This window comes from Epinephelus moara, chromosome 6 (assembly GCF_006386435.1).
Source record: "Epinephelus moara isolate mb chromosome 6, YSFRI_EMoa_1.0, whole genome shotgun sequence".
In the NCBI taxonomy this organism is placed as follows: Eukaryota; Metazoa; Chordata; class Actinopteri; order Perciformes; family Serranidae; genus Epinephelus; species Epinephelus moara.
In genome coordinates, this window is record NC_065511.1 from 23917161 (window position 1) to 23928963 (window position 11803).

At 39.1% G+C, this 11803-nt stretch overlaps 1 protein-coding gene across 2 annotated transcripts in view; it reads left to right on the top strand.

Moving 5' to 3' along the window:
* The window catches only part of lsr (lipolysis stimulated lipoprotein receptor), a 36282-nt gene extending 26682 nt beyond the window's left edge, over positions 1-9600 (top strand). For both annotated transcript variants that reach the window (XM_050046574.1, XM_050046575.1), the window contains 2 exons: positions 4014-4482; positions 8812-9600. In XM_050046574.1, coding sequence (XP_049902531.1) covers positions 4014-4482; positions 8812-8847 — 505 coding nt within the window. In that variant the 3' untranslated portion in view covers positions 8848-9600. The remainder of the gene's footprint in view (positions 1-4013; positions 4483-8811) is intronic.
* Positions 9601-11803: the final 2203 nt, after the last annotated feature.

An 11803-nucleotide genomic window follows, 5' to 3' on the forward strand; every position in this document is an offset into this window, starting at 1 on the left:
AGGGTTCCTTGTTAAATATACTTCGTTAGTTCTCAGAAAATATCTTAATATCCAAACAAATTTTGTATCATAATTGAAATATACTTGACTGAATCGATATTGAACTGAACTGAATTGAATTGAATCGAATCGAATTGTGAATCGGATCGAACTGAGTCCTTGAAAATCAAATCAAATCGATCTGGAAAATCTGAATCGATACCCAGCCCTAATATATAAGTATGTATATGTAAATGGGAGCGGATAAAAAGTAAAAATATAAAGATAAAAAGGGATTAATAAATAACGGCCCCTTTAAAATGTAGTCTGTTTCAAATGAAGCTGGTAGCCTCTGCAGTTGTGGTGAGTAAAAGCCCCGCCACCATTTTTTAAATTTTCTTACTTTAAGTCATCTGGTGAAAATTCTTGTATTTTTTAATATCGTAATATATATTGGAAAATAAAAATAAAAATTGCAATATCAGTTTTTTCCAATATCGTGCAGCCCTAATATACAGTTTCTAGAAGTGTTTGATTTAACTTTATCCCATGGTGTAATGTTTAAAAAAATAAAAATAAATGAATAAATATTGCAGTCAATCACAATATCAATACTTGATGAATTAGTGACCATGTACCCTGATATTAGTGTAACTGAGCCATTACAAGCAGTATTAGCCACAAATTTGAATTTTTTTTTTTTTTTTTTAAAAAAAGCCAATTTTTTAATGTATGTTTAATTTGGAGGAAAAAAAATGTGAAAATAATATGCAACATTAATATATGACTGTTAGTCAGGTTTTGATGAGGCATTACTAGAGAATAAGGTTATACAAATGCTGATGCTAATCCTTACTATACTTTTACGTATTTTGTATATGAGAATAAGGCGTTATCATTCTAAATATTTAGAAGTCATTCTCCCATTTTTGAAGGTGATGCACCAAAAATATAAAAGTGAAATCTTCAGTAAGTTAATTTTTTTTTTTAATTCCCAGAAACAGAGGCCTTCCACTTGAGATTCTGCAGTAGGTGGATCTTCCCAAACTAAAATGTAAAAGCACATAAGTAGTTTCAGTGGTTTAACCTGCTCCCTACAAGATCTTACTGTCAAAATGATGACTGCATTATTTTGACTCATTTTGAGCTGCATCGAAACCACCCACCACCTTTTCTTACTTGACACACTTGTGATTTGTGGTTGAATAAACCTCATGTCACACCCACCTACTTTATTGACAGTCATCACTTAATCAGTTAAACCATAGTTATTGTGAAATGGCTTCCTCCAGACAACCAAAATGCTAATTTCTAGCTTAAAATATAAATATATTGGGGCAGATGTGACATTACATTAAAACAAGACAAATGAGAGCAGGCATTGAGAAGTGGACGTTAACAAACAACATGAGTTTAAAAGATCATCATCATCATTAACCATTGTTTATTCAGGGAAATTTGACTGAGCATGAAGCTCTTTTACAGCAGTGCCCTGAATTCACATTCAGTGGGTTGGAAGGATATATAATATATGATAGCATTTGCAATAAGATGATAGAAGAAGGCCATAAAAACAAATAACTAACAGCAGCGTTTGTCAAGAAGTATAAACAGCAATAAAACCAAGAAAAAGACAAAATAATAAACAAATCTGCCATGAATGAAAGATACACAACAACACCAAAAGCAATAAAATGTAGAAAATAAACGATTGTAAAAAATATCCTGTCTGTGACTTAACCAAAGCAGGAACACTGTACAACAACCATATCATCTAGCATACACTTAAAATCATCTACTGACACATACCTGTCTGATTTCAATACCTCTATTGTCTTGTTCCATTAATTTAGTGCGAAAAAACTTAAAGCTAATTTACCAAGCTCAGTACTAATCTGAGCAGTTCTAAGAGATAAACATTTCTGTGAGCTTGTGTGATGAGAAATGGATTTGATTTTGAAGAGAGAAGTTTCCTTATAAACAAGAAGGACGCAGTGCCTTTCTCTTTTATGAGAGTGAGAGAAGATCACCTCACATACTGATATAGTTCACAGTGGTGAGCTCAAAAACTAATTCAAGTAAGAACATAGAGAACTGTGGTTGACTGTATCAGGGGATTTTAGTGTGGGTTGAGCTGCGCGCATATGCAAAATACCACCACAGTCTAAGACTGACATTGATTGAACAATTGTCATTCTACTTTCTACAGAGAAGTATGACCAAATTCTGTACAGCACACCCAGTTTGACTCTCGCCTGCTTTGTGAGCTCAAGCATGTGTGGTTGAAATGAAAGCTTGTCATCTAGCCAGGTGCCAAGGTGATTGTGATCTGTAATGCATTCAATGTGAGTCCAATTCAGGCGTCACAGTCACACTTCCTTGACCTTCCAAATAGCATGAATTTAGTTTTAAACTCATTTCAACCAGACCAAGGTTTTCTAAGGGTTTCTGCACACAGTCAAATGCACATTAAAGATTTGACACAGCTTCCACCACAGATGGCACACAAGCATAAAGAACTATATCATCTTCATAAAAATGTGCTTCGCAGTTTTCTGCTGAGGCACAGATATCATTTATATACAGAGGGAACAGCAATGGGCCTTAAATTGATGCAGTTATACAAATAGTTATGAAATATTTAAATATTTAGGGGGGCAGGCTGCAAAATTTAGCTTGCAAAAGACACACAAGGAGGCTTTGCATTCATCATCCTAACTGCAGTAGACCAGCCTGTATTTTTACTGTTCTCTGCAGATTCCTCAAATAAAGTTTCCACTGCAGGTTAACTGTGTTTAAAATAGGTATATGCTTACTCTGTACATAAGGGATGGCTGATGGCTCTTGTTTGTAGCATATACAGTACATCATGTTTTTTATTGTGTGCTTGTAATTCATCGTCCTTGTTCAGAGACACACACACAATGCCAGTCCACTCTTTGGTCAACTGTTTTGTGCACAAGATATATTTCTTTTATTTTTCATGCTTTGCCCCTACGTTCAAATTGGCTGGCCACGCCTGTTATGCACCATTTTATTTCTATTTTTCCAAATATGTTCCCTTGCTTCAAAATTATCCGACTTTCTTAAGCCCAGTTCAGACCAAAAATTCGTGACGAGATGAAACTGTTTTGGAACGTTGCAGAGCAAAGTTGAAGTGGTGTCAATTGGCAGTCACAATTGAGCTCGACTCAAGCCGGCTGATGGTGTCACCTGCACCTCCGCTGCTCAAATCGCCGGCGGCTGACTTTAGAACATAAAGCATGTTACCTGTCTCTACAGCCAATCAGCCTGTAGTGAAGTCCGTTGGTGAAGTAAAAATGGCCATAGGCGCCATGTTTGCTTGCTCCGGCCCTGCTGAGCCCCCTGTTTCTGTCGTCATGGTTGGTTGCTGCTGCTGCTCGCTGTATGTGCTTATGCCCCACACACGCATTCTCATTGACTATTGATTAATATGGCTGGTTTTTAATATTATTGTGGTGTATTTATGATTAATACAGTCCATCTGATGCTTGTTTTGTTTGTTTCATCACTACTACAAATGCAACTGTAGCCAGTATCTCACTATCACTATCCGTAGTCATATTTTAAGAAGCTTCAAATTATATTCAGCCACAAAATCAGCCTGAAAAGGTGAAAATCAGAGCTGAGCTACAGAGAGTTGTTGCATTAAGATGATACACCGTCTCATCTAGTTGCATTGGTGTGAACCGGCAGGTTTTTATAATGTTACAGTTGCATGTTTCAGCTTGTCTCGTCGTGAATCTTTGGTATGAACTGGACTCTAGAAGCTTCAACTTTACTGTGGCTTTTCAAAGTTTAGTAGTATTTATTGCACACACAGGACAATACAGCTCAAACCTCAGATGTTCCATAGTTAGGTGACTTCTAGCATCTGGGTTTAACTTCAACTTCAGCTTTAGTTTAAACTGAAACAAAGAATTTTAATCTGAATTAAAACTTGTCTTAAAATATGTTCAGCATCCTCTAAATTTTCCTGTTTCCCCTCAATGTGCTGCTTTCTGTCTCTTCAGCTCTGATGATGGGTGGAGCAGTAGCGCCCGCAGCGGTAACAACCGCGACTTTGACGACCGCAGGCGCCGTGACTACTCCCCTGATGATCGTCGGAGAGGAGATGGAGGGCGCTATGGTGGCCTTCAGGGGAGACGCAGCCGCAGCCGTGATGATCTGATGGACCTGGAGAGGGATCGCCGGGCTGGTGGCAATGCCAGGGGCAGGCGAGATGATTATGATGACAGCTTCCTGCGAGAAGCCATGGAGAGGAAGAAGATGGGCGAGCAGCAGAGGGCGCGCAGCCGGGAGCGGCTGGACAGCGAGAGCGACCGCTCAGATCGGGGGAGGGCGCCACGTGGGCCCCCACCACTTCCCCAGATCCCACCATCTGGACACCCCGGTCGCCGTGACGACTACCCACCTCCTCCGCCTCCACCGTACAGTGAAGATGAAAGTGTGTCATCTTCAAAGAAAGGCAACCTTCGCAAGGTGAGTCACGGCAAAACTCCGAAACAGCTCAGTGATTGTTTGTGAATGTACAGAATGACTTCAAAGCACTGGGAGTTCCAGGGAGTCCCCAGAAAAATAGCAACAAAAATAGTTGCCATAAACGATAAATGTCACTTGGGTTTTGTGAATGATGAATGATAGACAAATTAATCATATCACTTGATAATTTGTTCCTTTATTTTTCATGTTGCATCCATTGTTCTCCTCTCTGTTTTTCACTTAACATGAATTTCAACACTTGAATTATTAATTTGTAAGCATTTTATCATTTCCATTTCTCCATTGTTTTGATATGTCCAGCCTAGGCCACATTCTTTAAATGATATATGGCAGTTTTTCTTTTAATTTAACCCATGATTAATCAGGTAAGTCCCGTTGAGATCAATGATGTCTTTTTTTTTTTTAAGGGAGATCTGGCCAAGACAGCAGCATCAGAAAAAGTTAGACAAACAACAATAACCAGAATAAAAAAAACATAGATGATGTGCAGTGACACTTAGAAATATTAAAATACCTGTGCTCAATGACAAGTACTAATACCGATATTCACTGTTGTAAGAGCTTTAAAATCAGGTACCAATTCTCTCAGGGTGTTTTCAGACCTAGGGTTCACTTGCTTTGGTCTGAATCAGGGACTAATTCTGTCAGAAAGTTGCATTATTGCCTAGAGTTGGTTCACGTTCTCACGGCAGCATTTACAAGTGGACCAGATAAAATGCCTTGTGTGAGAAAGCTGCTCTTGATTGGTCAGAATTTCCATGCGGGAAAAATCCAGGAAGTAAATAAAACGTTGAAGAAGAGTACACTTGCAAGATAAATGTGACACTTTCTAATGTCACAATGGAGGGACAACTACGCAGTTTGAATTTAGCGCTGCTCATCGTGGACTATATTGCTGTCATTATTCATTTTAGTCAAACCATACAGTTTGAAAACAAGGCGCGGCTCCAACTAGAAAACAATGTTTTGATGCATTGGATGTGCTGAATGTGCATATTAAGGCAGTACAGGAGGAGGTGCACATTAATAATCCTCCAGGACTGTAACATGCTCATGTTTAACCCAAACAATGTGTCATGTGACTGCAGTTGGTTCAGATCGAGGTCGGAACACGTTCTCACACCAGAGTTCGGTTGTAACCGGACGGAGACCACCTCTTCAAGAAGTTGTTTTGGTGTGCACCCAAGTGTGATATCTGTGTTCACACCTGCCCAAACGAACCACACCCAGAGGGCAAACAGCCTTGAATTCAATTGAACCAAACCAAACAGGGCAGGTGTGAAAGCACCCTTAGTTTCAATCTTACTGAACCCTGTTCCAAGTGAGGGGGCAGAGCACATAAAAGCTTATTTTCAGCTCAGTCTGTACACAAGGAACAGACATCAAGACTCAGGCTGCGTTCCACATCACATACTTTTTTACTTTTAGTAGGTACTGCAGTTGCTCTTAAAAAGTAGCCTATGTACTGTTGCATGCAATATGCACACAATCAGGACATATTTCTTTCTCAACACTCTCAAAAACTTTAACCCTCTTTCTCATATATCCATTAGGGGTGGGAATTACCAGAGGACCTACGATATGATATTATCACAGTACTTAAGTCACAATACAATATTACTGTGATTTTAAATATGTTGCAATATGCAGAGCATTGCGCTAAAATAAATTGCAATTTATCACCTTTTTTCAACTGTAAATTATGTCCCCAAAGGAAACTTTGTCAACATCTGTTTTATCTAATAAAATAAAATTTTCAGTCCGTTCATCTCATTTCAGCCGTTTATTTGCAGCAGCAAAATGTATCTAGTGGACTGAAAAGGCAACTAATGGAATTAATCTATTAGGCTATCTGAAGTTTACTTTGTATTTGTAATATTATTAATGTATATAATAAAAAATTGGGTACCGGGCACTGTGTGATGATATGATATTGCCACACAAAAATAACGTGATACTATGCTGTATCAATTTTTTCCCATACCCCCTAATATCTATTAGTGCTAAAACATAAAGCCGTTCACCGAGCTCGCCAGAGATTGGAGTCAGCCGAAAGAGCTCTGCTGTTTTTACTTTGCGATGTATGTTGTTTTAAATTTTAAGTATAACTGCATACATTGTAGGTTCTGTCAATCACCATTCCTACTCCTGACAGTTGGCAGTCAGCGTTTTGGGGCTCAGCCGATGTGACGCATCTATCGCTCAAAGGATTGTGGGTCAGAATAGCCAGAAAAGTATGCATTTGACATACTATGTATTGGGACATACTACTGTTTTTTCTGGCATGCTAAATAGTATGGTAATATGGGTATTGGAACGCACAGTAAGTCTCAGAATCTCAGACTGTGGTTACAGTCAGATCTCTGCTCATGATGATGAATAATGAATGTAAGATGGAGAAAATGATTAATCAGTCATATCACTGACTGTTTTAATCAAATGCTCTTTTTTTCATTTCACATCCATTTTTTACTGCTTCATTTTCCAGCTCATGCATTGAAATGACTTCCATTGTCATCAATTAATTTTTGTTACTTTCACGCATCATTATTTTTAGCACTTGTTGATAACTCCAAATGTTTACTCGAAAGCCCTCTAGTGGACAGAACTTGTAACAACCACATGCTGATGGTGTCAATGGCAGTGCATAAGCCTGTGCTTACAGTGTATAGGTACATAGTAGAATAGTAGACTAAATATGAGCATTAAAAATGAGTATTAAATTCAAATATAAGGAATTACATTTGAATGGAACTGTGGAGAAAATTTGACGGCTGTAGAGGAAAGCAAAACCTGCTTCAGTGTTCATAGACGCACCTGACTACTGTTTTAAGACACATGTGTGACCCTGTCCTTTAAAGTCCTCAAGTCTGACACAGATATTTAATTTTCTGTGATTATTACAATCAAAGTTATGACTTCTGTGATGGGACACACCATGAGGAAGCCACATTACTTCTTCAGCAGTTAGATTAAAGGATAAGTCTGGAAATATTCTTTATTTTCCTTACTGTCAACAAAGTCTACTAATCTACAAACTAATTACCCATGTAGCCAACGCCTTGAAAAATTTATATCTGTGCCAACACATCAATGAGCTGACATGTTCCTTCGATTATGATCATAGACACACTGTAGTTTATTTTGAGTCAGTCCGACATACACCATCCTGCTGCTGTGAATACTCAACAGCACAAAAAGGTGTGTAATCCATGGCTGAAAACAGTCCTCAACAAATGCACTTTTGACTCCTGTTTGAGTAACGTTTGTCAGAAACTACGGCTGTATTAAGGCCCTGACACACCAAGCTGACAGTTGGCCGTCGACCAAAGTTGGGCCGTCGGTGAGCGCCTGTCACCCTAGTTTTTGCAATATGTCCCGCACCGTCGGCACTTCGGCGGCAGCTTTTCAGCTGATTGAGCATGTTGAATCGGCGGTGGAGCTTGTCGGTGAGAGAGATCGCTCTAATTGGCTGTTCAGGTAACCAGTGCTTCCTCCTCAGGCTCCACTTCACTCAGCTGCCTGACAAATCCGCTGCTTCTTCCCACTTTAACCTGAATAACAAACCGGGGAGTGGTAGCCGCAGCATGACCGGAGGGAAGCACAGCTAGTTGGCCTCCACTAGTCTCTGAGCTAGCCCCGGCTCTCCGTTTGGATCCAACCAGAGCACCGAGCCCTGGTTTGTTATTCAGGTTAAAGTGGGGAGAAGCAGCGGGTTTGTCGGGCAGCTGAGTGAAGTGGAGCCGGTGGAGGAAACACCGGGACCATCTGGATGTAATAGTCCGTGGAGGTGCTGCGGTGCTCGTCTGCACAGATAGGAAACCCCTCGGCTGACTGGATGTACCACTCTCTCACTCAGCTACCTCTCACGCAGGCGCAGTACGTACATGCTACTTGGCCGTCGGATGTAGTCCGTGTAGTGTGTTCAGATGCAACTGACACAGGGCGACGTGAGGGGACGTAGACGATGCAACAGTTGGCTTTCGTTGCCGCCAGTTCTTTGATGTCGGTTTGGTGTGTCCGCACCTTTAGGCAACGGGAGTTGTTGAAATGATAATTAAAATAATACTGCATTTTTCTTGAGCATGAGCTTGGAGCTGAGGGACAAACAGAGCAGGGAAGTCAGAAAAAAGATTGAGAGATGCTTTGTTGATTTTGGTCTTTTCGCTGGATTTGTTGACAGTAAGAAAAATATTGAATATCCCCAGCCTTATTCTTCACGACTGGTTGGGTCACCTATCCCTGTTAAATTAGGATTTATGCTTGTTTCTGTAGTTCATTTATGTTGAAACCTTTCTTGTGTTACAGAACGGAGCTGTGAGTCGGGAGAGCCTAGTGGTGTAAAACCAGCCATGACGTGAGCAACGTGTCCAACAGTGCAGCTCTGGACCAGATGATTTCTAAGACTGTAAATATTAGTCAAACCGATAACTGGCAGTGCTGATTTTTATACTTCTTAATTTACAGTAAACTGACCATGAATTGATACTGAATCTTTTTGTATACTTTTCTGGACAGGGATGTCATGCACCTTTCCATGTATAAAACATTGTGGCTGCCACAAGTGCCTTAGCATGTACAGAATCCTACTTATAGATGTGAAAGTCAAGGTGATAAATAATTCTCTGTGAAGGTGTTTAAATCTTGATGAGTAAACATGGTCCAATTGGTTTTAATGTTTTGTTTGTTTGTTTTTTTTTACTTTTATGTAGTTTCAGTTAGCTGATACAGCTACTGATGTAGATTTGTAGGGGTCTATAGATTTTTCTGGCTTTTACTTGTTAAAATGTGTTTTTATATGAAAAACTGTACATTTAAAGGAAATGTGTTTTATCTGCCGTATGCTTTTTGCTTTTAGTTTTGTTTAAGTGTGCTCAATGTATTTAGAAACCTGGTGAACAAAACAGTCTTGGTCAGAATCTGTGTTTAAGTAATTACTTTTTTTTTTTTTTTTTTTTTTTTTTCCCACACAAAATTTCAGCTTTAACCTGCAGTATATTGTACAGCCGACCAGTAATACACTCTGAATACGCAAAATGTTTATTGTGATGTGATGAAACCTAATTTTACAATAAAGGTCTCTATTGCCAGGCCATTTATTTGACTTAATAATACTTCTACTACCACTACTACTACTACTACTACTACTACTACTACAACTGATAATAATATTAATAATAATGCATTTTATTTATGGGCACCATTCAAAGCACTCAAGGACACCTTATGAGACTCAGTTAAAAAACAAGCAGCAACTTATCCATAGATCATAAAATCAAACTAATACAATAACACTTAATAAAATGACTTGACAAAAATCATATTAAAAATATTAGGTATAAAATCATCATAATAAAATCATCATCAGTGCAAGTCTCTGTATGTGTGTCACCATTAAATCCGAACAAATATGCCAGCTTGAAAAGGTGTGTTTTCAGACGGGATTTGAAAGTGGAAAGGGACTCAGTACTGCAGACTTGCAGAGTTTTGCCACTAGATGACACCATCGTGTTACTCCATAATTTATTGCCACAGTAGATGTGTTGCTCTGGATCTTAGGACGTATTAACCATAGCAGCTTGTTTATTTCTGTTGGATTTTGAACAGCACACTGTTAAAGACTAAAAACAACTTTATTTACTGAGAAATTAGTAACAGAGGAATTCTCATTGCTTATTATTGGAAGTTCAGTACCAGCTAAAGCATTTCTGTTCCTCTATTTTTGTCTGCAGCTAGACCTTTGAAAAACCTAACACAACACATTGTTTCTTCATTAAAAGTTGCAGCAGCCCTGCTGTTAGGTGTCAGTGTCGGCACTCGAGGGATGTGCACAAAAACAGGAACGATGATGCAGTGTAACACAATCCATCTTAAGAAATCTGTGATAAAGTGATGTTGACTCAAGACCATGCGTCTGTGCAGGACTATTATATTCAAACAACACCACAAATTACAGTCTCAAAAATTCATCTATAGTTCAAGGGATGCTTTGCTGATTTTCAACCAGCTTTGTATCAGAACAGTGTGAGTAGTATGTGCAGATGAGCTGTGGTAAATGTCCCTCCATCTTCCCAGCGCCCAGATCTCCCTGCTTATCCATCAGCTCAAGTTTGCAGCAGATTTTCACTGTCTGTCACTCAAACTACAGATTGTACTTCCATATCCATTCGTATGCTTCCCACCACCATGGGAGACGTTTTCTTCAATACCTTTTCCAAGAAAGCCCTTTTTTTCTAACTGTAACAAAGATATCCCTTTCTGGTAGAAAGCACTTGGGGAAAATTTCTATTGAAGTGGTGAAGTCCCACCCCTCACTCTTTTTCAACGTCTGATCAAGTAAAACCATGATTCTGTTACTGTTTTGCCTGTTTCTCCCCTAAAAATGTCTTCAGAAATATATTTTAGTGCACTGGTTCCCAACTGGTCCAGTCACAGGGTCCAGATTTCTCCATAGTCATTAGTTCAAGGACCACACAGTTAAATATATTCATTATTATTGTTTGTTTTTTTTCAAATGGGACACATTCACGAGTCACTTGCGGCCTATTCAGAATGGACCCACAACCCACTTTTGGACCGTGTCCCACCAGTTGGGAACCATCATTTTAGTGCAGTGTTTGGCTGTAATACAAGAATTTGTGAACAGGAAGAGGGCGCCATGCGGTTTCTTGTATTGTAGAAACGGAGGCTTAAAAACAGATCAAACGGTTAAACCAGGCAGTGCTGATAAAATATGAAACAAGATTCTGTTACTGTTACAACACCCACCAGCAGAGTGTGTATTGGTCCAGTGCGGTGCAGTGTATTCTAGTACTGTAGCTGTTGGTTTTCTCCCTCTTGAGCTAAAGCAAACGCTGCAGACCTTTTCCTCTATTTTCTCCGGTCATGTAGCACCAATTTCAAAAGTATTTGTGTCTTTACTGCTTTGACAACCCAGTTATATGAAAAGATCTGTCCAGCTCTCTGACACAAGTAATTATGAAGTTTAAACTTTTAACAAAGCTGGAATTCATTGCAAAGGTATTGTATTACTTTATATTTTACAAATGTTTTCAGTCCTCCCTGTGCAGTATGCTTGTTGTTTGTCCACTTAAATTATAGTCACTTATATCTATGTGATTTTACACAAGATATTACAGTCATTCTTGTGTATAAAGAAAAAGAAGCATCTGCTGTCCTGTGTCACTATGTATCACCTGTATGTGTATCACCTACAAAAGATTTCCCTGTGTGTTACTTGAGAGGTAAGAATACACTGGCAAATCATTTATGGTAACTCGTTCAAATAACAGTCAGAATC